Here is a 25235-nt window from a genome sequence, read left to right as displayed (position 1 = left end):
AATGCAGCTTCTTCATTCACCAAATATTTCCTGCTAGCATTTGCTACTTCTGAACACAATGTGCAGCATGCACTCAATGAAAGTCATCCTTGGGAGGCGGTATAATACACCTACACTGCAACGACATGATGGTGAGTGAGAAATACCCCTCAGAACTCAACCTAGATGTGTGAATATTTTTCAAAGTAATGACTAGTGTCTAACACAAAAAACAAGGGCTAAATGAGTCAATCCATGTTCAAAATCATCAGTTGTTGCCAAAAAATGTCGTCCTCTCTAATTCATACCCTTTCAATAAGTTACTTATCCTCCCACTTTTTCTCTTTGAATTTCCCTTCATGCTGACCAGTTGTATATCTACTGTCATTGCGATAACCAGTGACTGATTGTATATTCACTAACTTCAGTATAACTATCTTACAGTGTCAGCCATTTTTGACTAATGCAAAAATCAGATTTTGTCTGCTACTGCCCGTGCTATGAGTGATATATACTACCCACTGCCATTCACTGAAGAATCCCACTTCATTTCCCTAAATGTATATCCACTATTTGATAAAGACTATTTGTCTTGTGTGCTTCGTATCTGCTGAGTTCATAAGCTTATGAAATATTCTAAAATATAAGGTTGTATGATGGAACAACGCTGGGAAATATTCTGCATGCCTTTACCACGCATTTTTACCCAGCATTTCTTTAGATTGCAAATGCTTTTACAACATATGCCTTTACCACGCATTGTTTATATATATGCTTATGTATATATATAAATAATGTATTTGTGGGGGAGACCCCCACATCCCTGAACTTACCTTAAATGTGTGGTAAAGGCATACATAGTGAAAGCATATGTGTTCTAAAAATATGCTGGGTAAAAAAATGCGTTGTTAAGGTACAACATGGTAAAACCCTCGTTGTAAAGGCTTTTTCTCAAAATATAACAGATAAGGGTGGAAAATATGACAGTGGTAGTGTGGCTGCTTAGAGTTCATTTGCATAATAATAATTGACATTATATGCTTAAGTAAATCAATGTTTGATTCATTTAAGTAAGTATCTGTATTGCTCAGTTAATTAAAACCATTGCAAATATTAATACAGTAATTAAATACAATTATCATTAAAAAAAATGACATTAGGTTAATTTTATAGAAAGTCATTTCTACAGAACTTTATGCTTCTCTTACACTGAGCTTGGATTAAGATAGCATAAGTCCCTTGTGTTGCTTTCAGCATGCTATATTAAAAAGTCTTGCACCTAGAGTTTCAAGATGTAAAATGGCAATGGCTTCATGCGGTAGATGGTGGTTAGTACAGAGATTTGTGCTGCTTTCCCGCTGAACAATAATTACGGTAACTTAAGGCCCTTGTGTTGCCTGTGGTGGCTGTGTTGAAGGGCTTGCCCCTGGGTTTTAAGCCACACGGAGATGTAAACTTGGTGCATAAGAGAACGTTGTTTTACACCAAGTCTTAAACTTTTTTAGCGATCCCCTAATATTTTTTATGTGCTGATTTGCATTCAGGAGTCTATTCCTTGCCCGTATTGGAAGGGTGGTTCACTGTTCAATGCCCTTTTAGGTGTACTTCTTGGGTTGCTTCATTTGGTCATCTACTCAATACGGAGACACATTTCTCATTATTCCACCGCTCTCTTGCATGCCACAAGGCAGGAGGGCGTGTCTACCACTTTTACAGTGATATCAGTATAACAAGATGTAATCTCTTACACTCCTGTTCCACAAGATAATGACCATCGAGTCGGCAACACATGGCATCACAGGGAGAATATTCCATATATCACTTCCTGGTATTTAGCATCAATTTTCGAATCACTTGATGCTTTTGGGACTCATGCGGTCATGTCGCTTTACCAAAATGTTCTCACAGGTTTCAGTTATGGGTGCACAATGACCTAGAAAACACTTGTGTTTGCAGAGGTCAGCAAAAGACAGGGATTTCACTGTAACCTTCTCCTGGGCTACAATATAAAAACACTACACTGGGATAAATGATTGATTGCCATGTTAATGAAAGCTGAATCTTAAATGTTAACTTTTTATTCAGACTGGTAAGTATTAATGTAAAGCACTTTTTTTTTTTAAGTTTGAAGTTTATTAAGATGTAAAGCACTTTTTAACTACATTAGTTTCATTTTGAAGCGTGTTTACCTTCACTTTTAGACTAGCCCCTGTTCATTTGCCTTTATGAGTAAAAGATAGTCCATATGCTGTGCTTATTCACAAACTGCAAATGGGAATTATAAGAATTTTAAAAGCGTTATATTTGTTTTACATATAAGAAAATCATCTAGCCTAAATGTTAAAGTACCAGCCTTGAAATCAGCAGCATCGGAATACCAGTCACATCTCTTTAGGATCATGGACAGACAGATGTGTAATCTATCAATGCAGCAGGGTACTGATCAACATAACATCATTGGTCAGCATTTCAAGTCAAGCTCTGTTGTTAGGGTATGCTTTCATTCACTCGATCGGCTAAGTGATTTATATCGTCAATAAAATGACGTTTTTAACCATAAACTAAGTAAACACGAGTTAAGTGTCTTCAAATGTAACAATGAGCAACTACAATTATTTACACTCCTTACCTGGTGCATATGAGACAGCAAAAACTTCACTTCCAAATGCTTTGTGCTTTATTTCCTTCACAAATTCACCCGTTTCTAAGCGGAAGCACTGGATTCGCCCATTTTCTCTGTCAGCCACACAAAGTTGTCTTAAGTCGGGTAGCAGTGCCAGGCTGTGAGGGATGCTGAACTGGCCGGCTTTGGCTGCCGGTGAGGAAGACTCTAGGAGGAAAGTACTAAGTAAGATTCTTGCCTTCATGGTCTTGCAGAGTGCAGACATTGATATATCACATCTGTAGTTTATACCTTTGCATACCAAATCATACATTAGTAATTATTTTTAAATTCCTATTTGTCGTTAGTATGTTTGTAAAGCACAATGATGTCATTACACTTTTTTTGTTCATTTGTTCTTTATAGCTATTCTGATCTCGTTTCAGAGCTCTCAAGCTTTCCAAACCCATGCATGCATAACTCATCCAGTTCAGGCATTCTGGTTCTTGTATTCTTGGCTTTACAATGGGATAAAACAGGCCACATGAAAAGAAAAACCTGTATTGGCATAGCTGACAAAGTTTCAGATTGCTTTGTGTGACATTTTCATAATTTCAGTGTGATTATGAGTTACATTTCAAAGACTAGGAGTGAAACTTTCTCGAGAGCAAAATCAAACAATGAAGACGAAGGAAACATAAATATCAGACATTTTCAATGCAACCCGTAAAACTAGTTATCATTGGGAAAAGAATTGCTTTCAGTTTTCACCTGTGAAGGAAATGAGAGCAGCTACTTAGAGCATCTGTTCGTGGAGAAGGGCGGTGCCCCACTGCCCCCATGGGTGCGACTGGACAGAAACAACATTCGTTTTTGGGAAAGAACTGTGCTGATGTAGACACCCCGCAATCTGTGCGCAGCTACCAGTGCCCCGTGGGTGAGTGGGGAGGCGGTGCTGTTGTTTGTAGTCCTGTGATGCTTTCCTGTGCTTGTGAGAGATATTTGCAAGATTCACGCATGTCTCTCTGGGCCTGGCTTACTTTATTAGCGCTGGTGCATGTGTGTGTGGGTGCTAACGGTTGTGCTGATGATCACTCTTCACGTTCAAAAGGACTTTTGCTCAGAAGTTCACAAGAGTGCAATCTCAATAGTTCATAAACATGGGTGTAAAAGGAAAATAACAGATGCAAAACCATAAGAATCCACGCAGTCAGGCCAGTGTCACACGAAGCATGTCGTGGCTTTGTGTGGTAGCCTAGAAGCACATGAAAACAGGTGCAAATAGTGGACAGGCCGGGGGAAGATGATTTTCCTGCTCATCAGTTGAGAATTTCAACGAGCGGCGCAGTGCTCGCCTACACCAAAATATTGTCTCTGAGCCCTAACAAATAGCAAGTGAGTTCAGTTGTGTTTACTCACTGTGATCCAGCGGACCAGGAAACTTGCCTGCGAGCTAGAGCACGTCCTTATCTGCAGCATTAAGCAGCAAAGAGGTCGTGTGTGAATCACACGGTGCGCAACTCTAGCTGATCACAGTCATATAATGGATGCCGCCTTCCCCGGATCCACTAAACGTAGTCATTGCATTTTTTTACACCACACGGCGGATCTGAATGAGACCACGTGGTATTGGGACAGCAGCACCAACAAGTAAACCCTTCTATGCCCTTCCAGCTACTGATGTGCTGATGTTCACCAGCCTGCCACCAGAGACGAGTTTCTGACCCCAAAGGCGAGGGCCTTTGCTTCAGGAGGCCAGAAATAAAGCCTGCTTGGGCAGAGGGTGTTTTCATCCCCTCCCAGAGGATGACCTGCAGATTAAATTTCAAGGCAGGGGAGCTTCAAAAGGCCCACTGCCTTTGGTATGCAAATCTGTTTTCTCTCAAAGGAGAGGAAGCCAACCCCTTTTGTCCAGAGCTCTTTAGCGCCTGGGCAGGTGGGAAAATGAGCTGGTCTGATAGGCGTGTCCACCCTCAGGCTAGTGCCACCCCTAAAGTGGGCTTTCGGAAGTGGAGGTGATGGCAAACGTTTGGGACAGGGTTATTCCCACTTTTCTTAGGAAGTTCTGGTATGCTATAAATTTTATAGAGAGCACAGCTGCCCCAGCAACGTGGCATCCCAGTGCTAAAATGCAACTGTCATAGGCAAACCGGGTGACACACAAAAGATCAGATATGCAGTAAAGAGATACGTTTTAATGGCTTTGCAGAAAAGTGAATGATTTTGGATGCTTCTAATATTCACAGGGAGGGAGTTCCAAAGCTTTGGAGTGAGAACACAGAAAGAGCGCCCTCCAGCCCATACTCTCTTAACCCAGGGAACATCCGCCAGATGCTGGGACATGGGGCGCAGCTGGCGGGTGGGTATGTAGGGCACACTGAGACTACCCACAAAAACAGGAGATTGAAGATTCTTGATTCTATGGACAATACAAAGAGTTTTGAATGGGTACATCTCTCCACTGGCAGCCAGTGCAGTCTGCGAATAGTTCCAGTAGTGGAACAGGTTCTCGGCAGGCCAAGGAGAGTCCGGAACGCTGCGTTTTGTGCCTTTTGTAGGCGAAGTATCTCTGCTCTGTTGGCCCCAAGGTATAGGGAGCTAGCATAGTCCAGTCTGGATAGTATTGTGACCTGGTTGATCACCTGACGGATGGTAGGATCAAAGAAGCCCAACAGTGGTTTGGGTCCTCGTAGGAGCCCAAAGCATACCCCGGCTACTGCTTTAGTTTGGGCCTGAAAAGTGAGAGTGGAGTCTACTCATACTCCCAGATTTTTGACTGTCTGTTTTGGGGCAGGCGGGAGATCCAGAGTGTATGGTCACCAATGATCACTTCACAGATGAATGTCTTTGCCCACCAACAAGATTTCAGATTTGCTGGCATTAAGTTGGAGGCAGTTGGCAGTCATCCAGTCTGCAATGGCTGTTAGATCTTCCTTAAACTTAAGTGCTTCCTGGACAGAGTCATCCTATATAGCTACCACCAGCTGTGTGTCATCCGCGTAGGATACCACAGTTAGTCCTCTGTTCCTAGATACTGCTGCAAAAGGTTGAATGTAGATGTTAAAAAGGGTTAGATTCCGCGCCGAGCCCTGAGGAACCCCTTGGTAGACAGCATGTACCTGGGAGCAGAAGGCGAATACGAGCACTTGAAAGGTTCGCTCCGCTAGAAAAGAGGTGGGCCACCAACATTGATATTCTCCAAGCGCTGTACCAGGATCTGGTGGGACACTATGTCGAACACAGTGCTCAGATCCAGTAAGATTAAAGATGAAGTGCGACCGGCATCTAACGTGCCCCTTAGATGTTCTGTTACAGCCAGAGGGGCAGTCTCAGTGCTGTGACGTGGTCCGAAGCCATTCTGGGAGGGGTAGAGCAGATTGTTGTCTTCGATGAACCTCGTGAGGGTGGCGTTGATGTAAGCTTCCGTGATCTTGGATAACAACAGGAGAAGAGAAATAGGGCAAAAGCTATCTAGTTTAGAGGCATTGTGACTTTTTTTTTTTAGTAGAGGGGCCACATTGGCATGTTTCCAGGTAATGGGGACTACCGCAGAGCACATAGATAGATTGATGAGTTTGCAGAAGGGAGAAAGAACTTGAGGTAAGAATTTATGGAATTGATCCGGTTTAAGAGGGTCTGGAGGGTATCCTGATTCAAGTTTATTGCAGATCGAGCGCATCCCTTCTTGAGACAACACCGGGAAGTCAGAGTGTAGGTGTATCGCAGTGCCGCAGGGAGGGGCCTGTCCTGATCTCAGTGTGGGGGAAGGTCCTATAGATGTCCTCGACCTTACTGATAAAGCAGCAACGATCTTGCATTGCTGTTTAGAGGAAAGAGGAGTAGCTTTAGGTTGCCCTGTAGATTTATGGTCTTTAAGCAGGGAGAAGACACATTTAGCAGGGTTACTTCTATTTCTGATCTCATTGGCATAGTAGGCAGTTCTTTCCTTCTGAATGGCTCTGTGATAGTTATTGATGGATACAGTGGCGTCACTACGGGGGTGCAGACCGCACTGGGTGACACCATCACATGGGGTGACATTGTGACATGACGAAAATGGAAAATATTAGTGTCTGTCTCTGTGTTGAACACTTCAGTTGAAGGACAGTAGAGGGCGCTGTGGTATTACTATAAGGCCGCTCACGATGAATCATTCTTTCCAGTTGTGGAATGGAAAACAAATTATGATGTAAATTATGATGTTTTCACTCAGCTGAAGTTAATTCAAAACTAATCATGAAATGTAAAAATGAAAATCTGCTGCTGGAAGCCAACATTGTCTGCAGAAGACAGATCCTTTGACACGAAGTCAATGGGCCTAGCCCAATCCCTGTGCCGCTCAACTATGTTCCTAAAAGACAAGTGACTGCTTTAACCTTTTTATTCTGTAAATTCCGACAGTCCTATGATGACTATTGATCAGAGATGTGACTGAGCATAAATATTTCTGCGGTAAAGCACACACTGTGCGATGCACTAATGTGAGGGCAGGTACCTTATACATTTCCAGTAAGTGGAAGACTAAACATTATAGATCATTGTAGTTTATGAGATGTGTTTATTTTACATTTTTCGTTTTTTTCATTTCTGCAGATTTCTTAGACCGCCCCTCGTATTTTCACTTCTCTGCAGCTTTTCACATATTTTACTGGTGTGTAGGGCGAGTGCATGTGACTGGTCACAAACAGCTGACTGAACACAAACACTCATACAATGCTCTTCCCCCTTACGATTGGAGGAGTGAGACCATTTGGAGGGAGCCCCTCTGTGTGCACTCACATTTCCCCTTGAGTGTCGCCCTCTCTCTTTATATTGCGTGTGTTCCTCTGCATTAATCTCTGTATTGTCCTGTTATTTGGCACTGGCGGACTCGGAGGAGGTCGGGAGGTCCGTCATGGGGTAAGTCGTGAGGGGGTGACACCATGTTACCGCACTGGGTGACACCAACCCTAGTGACGCTGCTGGATGGATACACTGTATTGTATTTTTAAAATTGGATCATAGTCCCGCCTCCACGTCCGTGCCAGCCTTTTACAGATTTTCCAGACTGAGGACAGGTTGACGTTGTATCACGTTCTTGGGACCACCTGGCTAAAATGAGAGTATCGAGGGAGAGCATGAGCCAATCAGATAGAGTACTCTAAGCCCCATCAGGATTGTCGGAAAGACTGGGCGTGTGGCTCAAAAGGAGGGTATGGAACTGCTCGGTATCGAGTTTATGCCAAGGCGCTTTAAATCCGATTTGCGAGCTGCGCCCTTGAGGGGGCCCACTGCCAGAAATGACATGGTTACCAGGTAATGGTCGGACCAGCTCATAGGAATAGGCGTATCGACTATGAGAGCGGGCAGGTTGGAGAGAACCGGGTCCAATAGGTGTCCAGCAGAATGTGTGCAGCCAGGGACGCACTGGGTAAGTTGAAGGGCAGCAAGATCAGCTAAGATATTGCAGATTTCACAGTCTTGACTAGCATCTAAATGTAGATTAAGATCTCCGATAATACTGAAATTGGCCGATCTAATGGTAAGTATGCCAGATGCTGCAATAAGCGCATCCCTGAGCACTTTAAACGGCCTTGGTGGGCGATAGATTGGGAGCCCAGATAGAGTGAAATTGGCATGGAGAGGAATCCTGAAACGTGCACACTCACAGCACAGTGGTCATATAGTGGGCGTGGGCGTATTGGCCCCAAGGGTAAGAAGCCCATTGGCTACTACCCACGATGCCCCTAAATTAAGCATTTAGGGGAGTTCCTGTCACCAGAGAATCAGATCTTGCTGACAAAAAGAAGAAAAAGTGTTGAAGAGCCCCAAAAGCAAGAACTGCAGAAGCAGCAATGGACTTGGCACCAGCCCTGCCTGCCTGTTCACCTATTCTCGACAATTGCCCAAAGTCATCTTGCCCTGCCAGCTACTGATCCTCTAAAGCCTGGTAGGATTACCAATGCTTCTCCAAAGACTCAGGAACTCCCATGGAACAGTGGAGCTGTTCCTCTGCATCTTGCAGGTACCAAAGACTGAGCTTAGAGGCTCCAAGACTGTGAAAGCCTGACGTTGGAAAGAACTCCTGCAACGAGCCGCCTAGCCCAAGCTGAAGTGCAACAATGTGTCAAGGTAGTCTCCATACTCGAAGCCCACCTGCTTGCAGACCCCCTCTACCAGGACTGCTCCTGGTGACAAAAACCCAACGCCTAGGAACACCTCTGCACCTGTCGCCCATGGCCCATGGAGAAGAGGACCAAATGTGTCCCCGCGTCATCGAGCATCGTGAGGACTGAGCCCCCCTGTTGGTTCAGCCCGACTGGCCTAACAGTGCAAACCTGCAGCCTCTGTTCATGAAGACCGATCCCTATGGACTTATACTGGGCACCTGACACTGTTGTGCACCAATGCACCCGGCGGCCCTCGTCCTGCTGAGGTGACCTGCTGGTGCTGCTTTGGACCTTTATCCATACTCACCTTAAGTCCAGGAGATGGGTCTCATATGTTGCTGCAAAGAACTTGTATGCCGTATTTATTTTTCCTCCCATAGGATAACATTGCAGCCACTGACAAATGCACTGTCGACTTTTTAAACGCAAAAGTATTTCTCTACAAAAAAGTACTTGCCTGATCGTATTGATTCTGGAGCCTAAATATATATATATATAAAGATTTGTGCTATTTTAAAAAATTGGTGTAGACTTCTTATTGAGTCGTGTGCATCATTTATTGACTATACTGTGTTTTTGCGGATGTTTCCCACTCCTCTCTGATAAGCCTAAGGCTGCTCAAAACTAACCTCTAGAAGAGGACCCTGGGATTGCCAGAGCAAGCCCCTGTGCACTCATAAGGAAAAACCTGGACACTTTGCACAGTATACCTCGTTTTGATATACTATATAAAGAGCCAACTTCCTAAACTGTCTTTTGGATATTTTGTAAACACCCCCTCGCCACAAAAAGAGGACCTTCTTAAAGTTAGTGTTAGTGGATGTAGTCATATCACTGACATTCTGTGATGGGTAAAAACTTGTTCTAATTATTTCCACAGATTTTTATTACAAGTTTCCTGTCAATGGTCAGCACGTTGCACAATCAGTGTTCCACGATAAAAGAATTTATACAATATAGCAATTGCAAATTCTTCTCTTTTCAGAAATATTCACACTGCGGATACATTAGCAGAAAGTAATAAAAAACATTTTAGTCTGGTCTTTCGAGAGAAATAGGAGTCCACACTGCCAGCCATAAATAACTCAGGAACACATTCACAAAGGTATTTGTGCACCTAGATACTCACTATTCCAAACTTTATAACATGTTGCACAAAATCAAGATAAGTTGAGACCAGTGAAATGGATAACCCTGCTGCTCTTATAACCTTATGATTAGGGGTACGGGTAAAGTTATTTAAAAAAAAGGATGGAACACCCACAACCCTACACATTTGTAGTAGTGACATTTTGTATTATATTTCCCACCATGGAAATATACTTGCATTGAAAAGGGACGGCATAAACGTTTATACCGTCCCTTTTCAATGCAAGTATATTTCCATGGTGGGAAATATAATACAAGTGAAAAAACTGACTCCCACACAGGCCAGAATTCCATTCCTATTCCGGGAGAAAATTTATGGGAGTATACTTAACTTCTGACTTTCTTTCTTCTACAAGCTAAGGATCCGATAGCGAGGAAAGGCGCGAGAATAAATACTGACCTGGAGACACCCTATAACAAGAACACTCAAGTATTGCAGGTGCTGAAAATTACTGCTCAAACACCGAGTGAAAGAAAACCACGCCTTCCCAATGTACAAATATAATCACTACCAGCACAGAGGGCAGAGTTACAGCCTTACCTTCTCCCCACTGCAAGAGGAACTTCCCCAGGGGTGAGAACTGCATGATGCGGCTGTTGCAGTATCCATCGGAAACATAAAAGTTGCCAGTTGCTGGATCAACAGCTACATCAGTAGGTTGACAGAAGTGGCTTTTGTCACTTCCTGGCTGGAAAGCCTTTCCTAGGACTAGAAGAGGAGAGTCCCCTCCCTGGGCTCCCAGTTTAAACACCTGCATTAGAAAATAAAATAAACATTTTCTGAATCATGGTGAAATGTAGGTATGAACATCTAACATGTGATTAACTGAATAATACAAAGTATTGTCAAGCCATCTATAAAATTAGAAAATTATTTTAAACAATGTATATAAAAAGTAATTTTTGGAAGTATTAATTCATTAAAACACCAATGCAATATAAACTTTCTTTTCCAGCTCACAGTCACTTGGAAACTTCAACTGACTTGACAAGACGAGGATTACAAACTCCCAAAAAAAAAAACACACCCACCCACACCCAAAACCCCAACTCCCAAGCAGTCCCTACAGAGAGCATCAGCTTTTTGTAAGCCAGACCTGTTGTTTGCAGAAAATAGGGAGTGCACTTTGGGTCAACCACTTCCTCATGGTCTTTGGAGTCTGTCTCACTAACCTGATGTTGATTCGTTGGCTTTCCTTCCTATTCCTGTGTTTGTCTCACTCAGGAGCATTCCGGTTTTACATTGTTCTGATTGATTGACTTGTACCCTTCCATTCAGAGAACCTTTTTTATTTTCAGCACTCTATGGGCGTGCCCATGTGTTCTTGCTGTCTCTCAATGTGCTACTTTTTTCTTGATCCCCCACCCATGTGCGGCTTCTATATTGTTCACATTCTCGCCACTGCCTCCTAAACTGGTACGCTGTTTATAATGCTCCTCCCGGATTTAATTTTGTATTTGTTTATTTTAAAACAATAGCTCCTCTGTTGTAGCCCGCCCTCCCCCCACCGCATGCACCACTTTCCCCCACCGCTTGGTGGTGTTTACTTCTCCAAGGCCACCCTTCCCCACCATCTTTATCACAGCGTCCATTTTTTACTTCTTCTGATTTTCATTATTTTCTTTATCGAGGGCCCTCTGTCTGCAATTTACTGTCAGGCCTCTCCTGTCTCAAAATGTGCTTTCCTGCGCATTTTACTCTGTTTTTTAATTTACAACTCCAGGATTCCATCTGAAAATAGTAAATAAAACAAACAGTAGCAGCATCATGACACAAGAGCATGCACGTGTCAGGACGCTAGCTACACACTGCATGCTCACCCCTGGATTATGGGGCACGCATACAGCATGGTGATAGACAGCCATCTTGTAATGTGTTTCCTTTAATAGGAAACCCATTATATCTTGATGCATGCGTTCACATGCTTGTATGAACAATTGGAAAGCCAACAGCTAGGTGGTTGAAAGTGAGACCTATTGGCTTTGCATGTTAATAAAACAGCAACAACCATTCTTATTGAAAAGCGTGCCCCTTCACTTATCGCTGTTTATGCAAAGGTTTATGCAAAGGTAAAGGTTCTGGTTATACTCCTGAAACGTCTTATTCTGTAATCTCCTATTTAAGAACCGCAGTCCCAATTTATGAAACTACTCCAGAGCGTCTAGAGCTTTCAGAAACTAGTTTTGAGGGAGCAATCAATGACATTTTCTTCATGTCAATGCGACACTGTCTCCAGGCTCTTAAAATACACCAGAGACTCCGCAGCTGGAAATAACATTTTAAGCACAGCCAAGGAGGTCCTTAGCTTCCTGGTTTCTAATTTTGTAACTATGCTGGGGCTTTTTTCCTTAAAATAGATAAGCAGGGCTTGGCTGAAGAACTACATGCATATTTTTATGAATACCTCTGCAAAAACTTGAAGTATCCTAGAATTTGTGCTAGCAACTTCTAAACATTAGCTTGTATAATTAAGTTTACAGCCTCCCCATTATTTAGCAAATCTACCATTCAGCTGTGGATATGTATTACTTTTCTATCACCTTTCCATTGTAAACTCCCAACAAACGTATTTGGCTCAATAACTCGATTTTTAATTATCAGTTTTTTACACACTCCGACCCTTTGACATTCAGCATGTACCTTTGAATTACAGTCTCCGTCCTCTATATACATTTTCTTCTATGTCCCCTTCACTCTCCAATGCATTCCCTTCATTTACTTCCTTATGTTTCAAATATGCCAGTGGGATGCTCCTTTTGACACCTGGAGGTTGGATTATCAAAGGTTTGCGCTGAGCACCAATGACTGAGAGACGCACTCTGATATTACAATAGGGACCGAAAAGCACCTTCTGTAATTACAAATTCCCTCCTGAGTCCTGACCATGCAGCGAGCTCTCAGGATGATTTCTCAGACTAAACCACAGCTCTTGAACGCGGCCATGAAGGTGCCTATCACAGGCTTACTGTTTGGTACTGCCCTTGTCCTCAGGGGCCCTTTAGGGCACAGTACCCCCATCCCTGCCAGCCAGGGATCAAGGTCAATTATTCTCCTGTGCATATCCTAACTTAGATTTTTGGACAGCATGTCTTGTTAAGTGCAGAATGGTTAAGATATTACATAAGCAGTAGATCGACTTTGATAGCCATTTTCCTAGAATTGGTTTAATTGAATTCTTTACAGCTCCTCTCCAGGGCACTGGTCAGTAAAAAACACAACAACGTGTCTACAGTAGTGGTGTCTGTGGCCACTACAGGGCAGCAAAACGTCCCTGAACTTCATTTATCATAATACCTACAGCACTACATTTCTTGTCCTTATGAGTTTCTTATGCACTGGGACAACATATCCCACTCCTGCTCATTATTGCATCTTGCTTCAGTAGCAGCAACGCTATGATTTGCTTCCTTAGCTTCAGGATTTCAGATGGTTTCACTCTCTCTCTCTCTCTCTCTCTCTCTCTCATTGATTGCCTTTCTAAAGCTTCTACTATCATCCTTGCACCCCAAAAGTACATCTTTTCTACTGCTGTTGACGTGTTTACCAACCCAGTGTGAGCTCTAGATTATTGGCTTTCTGCGCACGCGGAGTGAAGGAGGTGATCATTCCCATTGGCTGCGCTAGGAGTTCCTCTGGCTTTGCCAGGTCCATACAGAAGGGTTTTATTTAAAGAACCTACCTGATGCAGAGCCACATCAGTGACCCAGTAATTGCCGTCCTTGTCAACAGTTAGGCCATGTGGCAAATAAAACCTGAAACACATAAAAAACAACAACAGTATTAGTACCAATGTTAATGGGAAGGTTTTCGCTCGAACACTCAACTAGGTAGATGGTATTTTGTGGCATCCTGTACACAATTAAATCTTCAGTTGTGCTTAAGTGATTGACATGTTGATTACATTGGTCGCATTTCCTAAAATTAAACTTTCACTGAAAGCTTGATATTGGTCTATGACCAAAAGTAAGTCTGTATTTCAAACACTTTTGGCCCATTAGAAGCAGATGATGAAAGAGCCTGGGTGTGTTCTGCTCACTATGATTCTGAATATCCATAGTCAAAGGCTGAGATCCTCAAACTGAAACTCTCTCACTTTACCCAAACATTTCACTCCCAGGTTGTTTCAATTTCAACATGTTAAGGTGTGCGGCCTGGGCACAAGCTGGCAGGCACCTTGAGTGCAGAGGCAGGCACACATTGAAGCTTGGGGTCTGACCATGACCACCTTTGCCGCTGGGGTGGGGTTATTATAAGCGGAGTATTGTAAAGTGCAGTAGTACAGAGCTTCAATGCTGACCTGGTGCTCTCATTAGTTCAGACCCCACTAATACTTCTTGTGCCCTCTTCATCGCTATTGTAAGTGATATGCAGGCCGCATAACTGGTACTCAGACCCGCACTCTGGATTCAGCATCAAGCGCTTCTGCCACAGTGAGAGGAGCGGTGGTTACATATCTGCAAGCACTCCTGGGTGAGGGGGAGCTGGGGTTACATGTCTTCAAGTTCTACTGGGTGAGGGGGTGCAGGGGTTCCATATCTGCAAGAACTCCTCAGTAAGGGGGTGAAAGAGTTACAGGTCTGCAAGCACTACTGGGTGAAGGTGGAGCAGGGGTTACATGTCTGCAAGCACTCCAGGGTGAGAGGGGGGAGCAGGGGTTACATGTCTGCAAGCCCTCCTCAGTAATGGGGGTGCAGGAGTTACATGTCTGAAAGCTCTCCTGGGTAAGGGGGTGCAAGGGTACATGTCTGCAAGCACTCCTGGGTGAAGGAGGAGCAGGGGTTACATGTCTGCAAGTACTCCTGGTTAAGGGCAGCTGCAGGGGATACATGTCCGCAAGCACTTGCGGGTATGGGGGAGGAGGGATTACATGCCTGCAAGCACTACTGGGTAAGGGGCAGGGGCGGCTCCTCCAAGGGGGCCGAGGAGCGTCGCTCCCTGCTTTCTCGCAGTGCGAGAGAAACAGAAACATAAAATGGTATTTTAAATACCATTTAATGTTTCTGCTTCCCGCACTGCGAGAAAACAGAAGGCAGGGTTTGGTTGGGGGTGGGCGGTCCTGCTCGAGGGCAGGGGAGGAGTGGCTAGCCCCTTGTTGTGGACGCTGACTGTTTGGTCGGCCTCAGGACAGACCAAACCAGTCAGACGCACTCTGCATTTTCTCTATGTAGGCTGCATATGCCTCGGTAAGGGAGTGCAGGGGTTATATGTCTACAAGCACTCATGGGTGAGAGAGGAGCAATGGTTACATGTCTGCAAGCACCTCTCAGTAAGGGGGTGCAGGGGCTACATGTCTGCAAACACTCCTCAGTAAGGTGGGTGCAGGGGTTACATGTCTGTAAGAACTTCTGGGTGAGGGGGTGCAGGGGTGTCATATCTGCAAGCTATCCGGGGTAAAGAGGGGTGCAAGGGTTATATGTCTGAAAGCACTCCTGGGCGAGGGGGAGCAGGGGTTACATGTCTGCAAGCACTCCTGGGAGAGGGGGGAGCAGAGTTTACATGTCTTCAAGCACTCCTGGGTAAGGAAGGGTTTGCAGGGGTTACACTTCCGCAAGCACTCCTAGGTAGGGGGGAGTTGCAGGGGTTACATGTCCGACAGGACTTTTGGGTAAGGGGGGGTGCAGGGGTTACATGTCCAAAAGCACTATTGGGTAAGGGGGGTGCCGGGGTTACATGTCTGCAAGCACTCCTACTTAATGGTGGTGGAGGCATGGGAGAAGTTAGGGGAGGATGGTGTTTGATGGGGGACACATTACATGTGCGGGAATGAGATTTTGATCGCTTATCTGATCTCCTTGATACCTATCTCATTTGTCCCTTTTTGGATCGGTTATTGACTGTCATTGAGTAAAAGGCAAACCCACATAGGTGAAATCAAACCCATAAACTGACGCAACTCTAAAGAACCACTTACGACTGGGAAAGTTTAAAAGGTTTATTATAAAACCAAAATCAGTTGCAAATACAAACCCCTCAATATAAGGTTCAACAGGTATACAGGTACAAGAAGGAACATGAACTCTCTAAGGAACCTCAATCGACAAAAGAAAACAATCAAAACCAATTCTAAAATCAATAAGTTGAATATCATTGACACAAGGTGAATCTGAAAGCGTCATTTACAGAAAGAAATGAAACAGGTTAAACTGTCCCTACACTATGCTAGATGACATCCCTACTTAGCAAATTCTTTACCTAAAAAGGTGTCAGCAGTTGGACTTCCGAAGAAGCTCAAACTCTCTTAGTCTCAGATGGAAACCTATGTCGCGTAGCAGTACCCTTTCTGCCTACCCATCCGCTCTCTAAGGGTCCTCAGGCCATCTGCTCTCTCTCCTCCCCGGGGTGCTGTCCCTAATACAAAATCACAGTATGGGTGGAACGCCCCTTTGAGACGCCCACCACGTATACATTTCACGTGGTCTTGCTTCTGGTTTTTTCCATAGTTTCGTTTCTTTGAGTCTTCTGTTAAGTTGACCTTGCTTCCCAGGCGCCGTCTCCATCGTGCTGGTACCCCCATGACATTCCGGTTGACTCCTCCGGACCAGAGCCTATCTCCTCAAACAGAGCTCTATTCATCAGGTTTGTGATTGTTACCCCCCTCGCACCTGCAAACAGACACTTCGAAACAGGGCCCCAAATTCCAGGCTCCCCTTATCTTACTAGGCCGTAAAACTTCGACCAGCATTGGCAATTTAATTTAACGAGACTTTTGACTCTTGGCTCACACGTGCAGATCAAAGCTATCCCACTATCTCTCCAAGCCCACTAAATTATATGCAGTGGTCTGCACTCGGTGAACTCTTATTTCTTCAGTTTATAATATGTTAACACACTAAACTAAAGTTATACAGTACACTTCTATAAAAATATTGCCTTAACACACATATATAAGTAAGCAAATCATTGAATAATATCGAATCCATGCTATATGAAAGATACAATGGTATATTTCGTTCTTACACAGTGCCATGTGGTCTGCACGGTTCTTCATTTTACATTTCATCTCTTTCTCCGTTTAGTAACTACATACATGGAATCTTATTTAACGCTTTTAATATTTCTAAGCATTTCCACACATTTCTACATTAGCCCACTCTCTATACGGCTTTTCTAATCCTAATAAACACTCTAGAGTAAATACAGATACATTTCCTCACTCCTTAAGTTACATTTACGCTACAGGCTTGTAAATATGATGCAGACATAATTTTCATTCAAATTGCGCTCTCTCACATGCACCCGGTTCCTTAGCAAAAAATGGTGCTGGGGACAGGTAACAGGGTATTCCCAGACTCCCAGCAGCCCTCTCCGATAGTGATTTTACTGGCTGGATCCTTTCAGTGTGGGGGCAGGAACGCTAGACCACTGATAATTGTTTGGAATCGAATTCCGCACGTAAACTCCGCAGTGCACAAGTTGTAATCGGAGCCCAAGAGTGATACAGATCATGTTTCCTCTAATGCCTCCTTCAACTATCCTAGGTAACACAGTGATGGAACTCGAACATTAAAAATCAAAGTTAGTAATTTCAGACAACTCCTAATGTAATCTGCCAGAGTCCTGCCTGTTGTACAAAACTCTAGCTCCTCTGGTTCACAGTGGCTCTTTTAACGCTGGTCCTCAAAAGAGAGCATTGCCAACAGCCTATCGATATTCATAGGTTAGCCAGTACCCGAGGGCTGCACAAGGGCCCTTTATGTTGTGCTCCACCGTAATTCTTTTAGTATTGGGAAAATCTCAACTAGCTTCTGTTGTGCTGTTTTTCTGCCCTCCCTACACTTCTTGGCCCTGGTCAAGTGGCACAAGCTCTTCAGTGAAGCACTGCGTTGGGGAATGAAAGCTTGAGATGCTGCAGCAGAGGACAAGAAAAGTATATTAATAACCACAGGCAATGGTCATTGAAGAGGCAGAAAAGTAAAGAGTGGACTGGAGAGGGTTCCAGTTTTTCTGAAACCAAATATGTGTCTCGTGGTGAGACATGAAGAAATTAGGCGTGTTAAGTAATTTTGTGGGGTCCCTACTAAACTTTTGCCATTAACTGTGGGATTTAGTTTGTTAGAAATATTTTTCATGTAGAGCATTTTGCTGAGATTTCTTAAAGGGGTGCGTTTTTTATGCTGGAGGTTTCAAACCCTTCATTCTCTTACATTTAAAAAAATCCCAATCCACTACTAGTGGATGCTAAGTACTCTCAGTTTATACTATGCATAGTTTCCCAATAAAGAAATTTAAATATAAAGATATTTAAATATATATATATATATATACACACACAAGCACACACACACATGGATGAGGCAAGGCCATAGGCTCACCAACATTAAATTTAAAAAATGAAAAACTTAAATAAAAAATAGAGGCAGTGAGGAAAAATCTGGCTTTAACATTGAGCTGGGCCACAGGAACCTATCACCGAATTGTGTCCAGGTTGCAGCGTACTCGTCATCCCCGTCTAACCTGAATGCATTCCCTGTGAAGTTCTGGATTAAAGGTCACAGAGCAAAAAAAAAAAAAGTATGTGAGAAGAAAGCAGTAGGTAAAAAATGGGTAACACGAGGCATGCACGGGTGACGTGGGTTCCTTGCATAAAGAAAATAAACCAATGGGCAGAGACATCATTATCCGGGAGCTACTGCCCTCCTCTGTGTGGTGAACTTCCTGCAGTCAGAAGTCCTGAAACCTTCTGGACGATGTTAATTCATTTCACAAAGGGTGTTTCTGAATAATGGCAGATACAGAAACCAAAGAATTACTCGAGGAAGAGGAGGAGCGCTTCCAGTAGGCACTGTGGACGGTGAAGTATATGAGCCTCTACAGCAGACCGGTTTATAGCTTGTATCCAAACGTAGAGACGCGGGCAGTGAAACATTCAATCATATGCATTTAGGCTTCGTTATCATTTTAGGAAAACGAGAAGGTGATGACAGCAGCGTCATTAAGTTTGTGCGAAATATGAAAAATGGTCTCTCAGCAGGTAATCTCTCATGTCATTGAGCCACTCGTCATTTTTCATCACCTAATGATCCATAATTGTTGCATCCTCCCCCTGATCTGATCTGGAAGGGTAAGACTTGCCAGGTGAGTCATGCTGCCTGCCTTGAGATCGCTGACAGATGGAGCAGGCATCACTGCCCTGCAATCTGCCTTCTTACGAAGCGCACAGCTCATACACAGCAAACCCTTCTGCGCGCCTGAAAAAGACTCCGCCATCAAACACTATACACTGCTGTCCAGCTCCTACAGAAAGTTATTATGTTCTCTAGTATGAAACTGGGGGTATTTTACAGGAATCAAATTAAACGTTGAAGCTGGACACTTCCCGGATCCCTAGTGCAGTTGACACAGTCCACGTGGGGTTAAATGTAGACACTACAGAGCCACAGGGGCTGTTACTGAATGCGACCACAGCGCCAATGTTGGAAGAACAGTTAAATATAATCCAGAAATAGTTCAAGCCGGCTACCACCATCTGCCAAAGATTCACAATACACATTTAATGCTCAATCCATGGGTGTGATAGTAAAAGGTGAAGCTTGTAGTGTATGTCTGAGCGACAACGTTGATGGTCAGGAGAAAAACTGCAATTCTACCCAGATATTATTTGAACATACCTACACGGGTCTGCTAATTTATGCCGTCCCCTCCACCTGTTTCAACTCCCTCTGCATCCTTCGCAAGACTTTCAAGTGGATCCCCCTCCCCCCGAATGCAGAAAAACTGTCACTCACACACTCAGGCATTTGTTCAGCCGTGAACCAAGCTCGTCGGTGCTGGCTAAAAGCCAAGTTCAATGAACACGGAGTACGTACCTGTCGGTCAGCGATTGTTCAAATCCTATGCTCAGTGGATCCACAATTGATCTGCAGAACAGTCAAATTCATCACCAATTTCGAAAAAAAGCGAGGCCTTTTGGCAAAGACTTGGGGCTAGATGTAGGTAATTCTATTTTACCACTTCTAAAATACCGAATTTTACCGATTCGGTATTTAAGAAGTGGTAAAATAGAGGGGGGCACATGTAGGTATTTCAGAATCGGTAAATACCGAATCTGTAAGATTCGGTATTTACCGATTCGGTAAATGCAGAATCGGTATCCCCCATTGATTCCTATGGGCCTTGAAGCCCATAGGAGTCAATGGTGAATACCGAATTGGTATTTACCGATTCGGTAAAATCCGATTTTTGCAAGGGTGCAGGGGGTGTCACTTTGACACCCTCTATTTAGAAAAGGGGGTGGTGATGAACAGAGTGTCTGAGTTAAACAGACCACTCTTACCCAGTCCAAAGATCAGGGCTTGATCCATCACCGTTATTTATCTCACTGCCCCATCCCAGCTCAGAACCTGGCTATATGCAAATCAGTCTGTCCCTGGCCCAGTGCATCATGGGAACAGGGCAGACTAAACTACCAAGCCAATTCTTCACCAGAAAGGAGACAAGCTACCGGGGACCGGTTTCTGGCATTTCAGCCTTCTTCGGCCCGGCTTGCTTGAATCCTGATGGAGCAGTGAGAAAGGGACTCATGTCTGAGTATACCCTGCCACACCTATAGTGGCCAAAAACGATTTAGAAAAGGGGGTGGTGATGAACAGAGTGTCTGAATTAAAAAACGGTGTTGGATCTAGCCCTGATCTCTTGACTGGGTGAGAGATTTCTGCTTAATTCAGAGACTCTGTCCCTCACCACCCCTTGTTGTAAATATTTTTGTCCACCCTAAGCGTGGAAGGGTATTCTCAGATGTGAGACCCTTGCTCATTGCACCATCAGGATTCAAGCAAACCGGGCCGAAGACGGCTGTAATGCCAGAAACCGGTCCCCGGGAGCTTGTTTCCTTCCCAGTGTAAGAATTGGCTTTTGTAGTTTGGTTTGCCCTGTTCCCATCATGCACTGGGACAGGAACAGACTAATTTGCATACAGCCAGGTTCTGAAACTGGGATGGTGCAGTGAGCTAAAAAACGGTGTTGGATCTAGCCCTGATCTCTTGACTGGGTGAGAGATTTCTGCTTAATTCAGAGACTCTGTCCCTCATCACCCCTTGTTCTAAATATTTTTGTCCACCCTAAGCGTGGAAGGGTATTCTCAGATGTGAGACCCTTGCTCATTGCACCATCAGGATTCAAGCAAACCGGGCCGAAGACGGCTGTAATGCCAGAAACCGGTCCCCGGGAGCTTGTTTCCTTCCCAGTGTAAGAATTGGCTTTTGTAGTTTGGTTTGCCCTGTTCCCATCATGCACTGGGACAGGAACAGACTAATTTGCATACAGCCAGGTTCTGAAACTGGGATGGTGCAGTGAGCTAAAAAACGGTGTTGGATCTAGCCCTGATCTCTTGACTGGGTGAGAGATTTCTGCTTAATTCAGAGACTCTGTCCCTCACCACCCCTTGTTGTAAATACTTTGACACCCTCTGGCACCCCAATTCCGGACTTGTGTGCCATGTGGCACACAGACATGCCCTAAGGGCATGTCTCTGTGTCACATTGCACAGGTGTGCATGCACAGATGTGCATGCACACCTGGATTCGGTATTTTACCACCCAATTGGATTTGGTGGTAAAATACCGAATCTGAAAGGCCTGCGGCACTCAAAGATGTGCTACCTACATGTGCTTTTACAGAATCAGTATTTTTACCGAGTCTGTATTTACCGATTCGGTAATTTTACCGAATCTGTAAATACAGATTCGGTAAAATACAGATTCTGTAAAGCATGCTCCTACATTAGAAAACCCTAATACCGGTCGGAAACGACCGAAATCGGCTGTTTCCGACCGGTATTAGGGCTCCTACATCGGGCCCTTGATCTTGATACAAGAACTCCTTTTATTGTGGTTGAACCAGGGCCCACAACAAGCATATCCTTAAGCAAGTTGGACATCTGATTTTACAGATTTTATTTTTATACAGTAGTGTCAATGTCTTGCTTTTTAAACACTGTGGCATTTTATATATTGTAATGGTTTTAATTAACTAAACAATAAAGAATTTACTTACACTCACACACTCATAACTAGCAGACTGGACTATGGTAACGCTCTCTACGCCACAATCAACAAAACCCTGCTACACAAGCTCCAAACTATCCAGAACACCGCAGCTAGACTCATCCTCTGAACCCCAAGACACGAGCACATGACCCAACTCATACAAGACCTCCACTGGCTCCCCCATCGAGAAGAGAGTAACCTTCAAGCTACTCATCCACGCCTACAAATCCCTCCACAACATCGGACCGAAATACCTCAACAAAAGAGTCTCCTTCCACGTACCCAAAAGGAACCTCCGCTCCGCCAACCTCGCCTTGGCAGAGACCCAGGGCATCCGGAGAACCAGAGCAAGTGGAAGAGCCTTCTCCTACGTTGCAGCAAAAACCTGGAATGAGCTCCCCACCAACATCAGAAGCGCTCCCACTCTGTACACCTTCAGGAAGAGCCACAAGACCTGGCTTTTCAACTGATCCGGAGCTGCACCAGCCGGCGCCTTCCCCCACCTAGCACCTTGAAACCCTCACGGGTGAAAAGCGTGCTTTATAAACCCCTTATTGAGTGATTGAATGGTGACCCTATTTACAAAAGCATCCATGCCTACGAGAAGTAATACTGTACAAGCACTTATGTGTTCTTACATGTCATTAAAAATTGTCCCAATAAATGCCCAACTCCCTATTGGTAAAAGTGCAAAGAGGACACAACCTTTTCTGTTTGTATTAACTAAATTTGAAAATCGCCTAAACAGTCCAGATTTCTTCCCATTCTAGATATTTGAGGCCAATTCACAAATGCCTCGAAGAGTACATATAACAATACTACAGGAGTGCTACTTTATACATGCATTTGTGAATAAGCTCCTGAGATTTTCCCTGACTGCGCTTCTTTAACCCCTTTTAACTGAGTTCTAGCAATTTCCATTTGGCAGCTCTGTATGTAGCATTAACCTTCAGTGCAATGTTTTAGGTCTGGCGTTAGCAAAAAAATTTGATTTTACTAACATTCTATGTACAATATACTTGAAGGGGCTTTCAGCCACCTCTCTTCATTCGTCTGTGGTTATGTCATTCACATTTTGCTTCACCCACCACAGCATAAGGCAATGTTTGGCCTAATTAAGCTACTGGTTATCACTTTGAATGACTGCAATTTACTCTTTCTCAAAAAGAAACATTTACACACAAGGCAGGCAGAGTTTTATTTTTGTTTTTACTTTATAATTACTTTAGTGTTATCTTTGTGTTTAGAGTCTGGTGTGATAGCAGAGCACTTGTCATGTGAGAAAACGGCTCATTCCAGCTTTATTGGATCCCATCTCCTGCTAATGCTGCCGTAAATTCCTTTCAGAGAGGCCTTGTTTGTCTGACTCTGCGATTTCACATCATCTCACATGAACACTGAATATAATCTAATCAGTGTGCTCCATAAATCTTGTCAACTTAACTGACCTTTCATTACCTTTCTTTCCTACTTTCTTTCTTTTCGTCATCTTTCACGTTTGCCTTCCCGCTCTCATTTCTTTCCTTCTTCTTCTCTTTCTTTCTTTATTTGTTTATCAGTGATATATAGCACGACCTTGACCCGAAGGTATCAGAACGCTTTACAGAGTAGGCATCACAACAATAATATGAGGTACATAGAGAGTAGAAACAAATATATGGTAAAGGTAAAAAGAGTAAACGGTATACAGTGGGATATGTAAACGAAATAGCAGCAAATACTCAAGCTACACAAAATGTAGATAAGGATATGTAGGACTTGGCCCTTTTTGGCTAAAGCCCCTAAACTTTTTGCTTTCCCCCTAGACCTTTTTCTGACATAGTGTAGCCAACTTAGATGCTTTGGACACTTTGCCACTGCTAAACAGTGTCAATGTGTAGGTTTTCCCTGTATAAAGCAATGGTAATTGGTTGTCCATGATTGGTATGTTTGCCTTACAAAGTGAAGACCTTAGTAAAGTGCACTGTGTGTGCCAGGGCTGGTAATGCAACTGCTACTAGTGCGCCTGCAGCACTATTTGTGCCACCCACACAAGTAGCCCTAAAAAGGGAACTCAGGCCTGCCATTGCAGGGCCTGCACTAAGTTTGTTACACTGCCATGTTGTTCTGTCAGGTGCATTCACTTTCCAGACCTTACCCTTCCCTTTCTGTGTACATCAGACACCCCTATGGTAGGTCTAGGGTATCCCCTGGACAGGGTGCTGTGCATGTGAAAGGTAGGACAAGTACTAAGGTGTGTGCCATGTCCTGACAGTGAAATAATCCCCATTTCGTTTTTCACTGTTGAAAGGCCATCTTGCCCGTAGGATAGAATGGGAAGGCCCCCGCCATTGCCAAGAAACGCGACTGAGATACCACACTGCCACCCTCCACGCCCTCAACACCGGCCGATCATCCACCTGCTACCGAGGCACCCCGAAGCGCACCCACGGACCATTCTCCTGCCGAGAATGCAACTTCACCTGCCTCCGGACCTTCACCCCACCCTCAGCACCAGGCAACAACAACCACCTCAAGTGCATCCTGCTCAACACCCGCTCCGTCCACAAGCACGCCGTCGAACTCTGGGACCTCTTCGACACTACAGCTCCGGACATCGCCTTCCTCACGGAGACCTGGATGAATGCCTCCTTAGCCCCAGACATTGCCATAGCCATCCCGGACGGCTACAAGATCACCCGGAAAGCCCACACTTACAAAACCGGAAGAGGAATAGCCATCATCCACAGGAACACCATCAGCGTCTCAACCAACACTGAGGAAACCCTCACCACCTCCAAACACCTACACTTCCAGATCCACACCGACCCAAAGATCACCCTCAGAGGAACCCTCATCTACAGACCCCCGGGCCCACGTACACAATTCAGCGAAGCCATCGCCGACTTCATCAGCCCGCACTCCCTCGCCTCCGTAGACTACATCCTCCTAGGGGACCTGAACTTCAACCTGGAGAACTTCAACAATAACAACACCACCACCCTGCTCGACAACCTAGCCAACCTCGGACTCATACAACTGGTGACCACCCCCACCCACTACGCCAGACACTCGCTCTACCCCATCTTCTCCGCCAGCAACCACGTCACCTACAGCCATACCACCGGCCTCCACTGGACCGACCTCAGCTGCATCCACTTCACCTTCAAGAAGACTACAACCCACACCCACCCGCAGCAGATCCCACGCAGAAGCTGGAGAAAAATCACCACCGACCAGCTCACAACGTCACTAAGCCAGAACCCGCCATCCGACACAACTGACCCCAATGCTGCCACACGCAACCTCACACAGTGGATCAGCAACTGCGCCAACACCCTCGCACCACTGAAGAACCCTCCTGGCAAGCCCGGCAACAGAATAGCCACCTG

General features: G+C 44.5%; 1 protein-coding gene across 5 annotated transcripts in view; it reads right to left on the bottom strand.

Moving 5' to 3' along the window:
- The window catches only part of PAM (peptidylglycine alpha-amidating monooxygenase), a 1271905-nt gene that overhangs the window by 153649 nt on the left and 1093021 nt on the right, over positions 1-25235 (bottom strand). For all 5 annotated transcript variants that reach the window (XM_086960973.1, XM_086960975.1, XM_086960971.1 and 2 more), the window contains 3 exons: positions 13560-13632; positions 10421-10631; positions 2609-2809 (listed from right to left, as the gene is read on the bottom strand). In XM_086960973.1, coding sequence (XP_086817099.1) covers positions 2609-2809; positions 10421-10631; positions 13560-13632 — 485 coding nt within the window. The remainder of the gene's footprint in view (positions 1-2608; positions 2810-10420; positions 10632-13559; positions 13633-25235) is intronic.

This window comes from Lissotriton vulgaris, chromosome 3_1 (assembly GCF_964263255.1).
Source record: "Lissotriton vulgaris chromosome 3_1, aLisVul1.2, whole genome shotgun sequence".
Taxonomy (NCBI): Eukaryota; Metazoa; Chordata; class Amphibia; order Caudata; family Salamandridae; genus Lissotriton; species Lissotriton vulgaris.
This window is presented reverse-complemented; position numbering and strand designations above follow the sequence as displayed.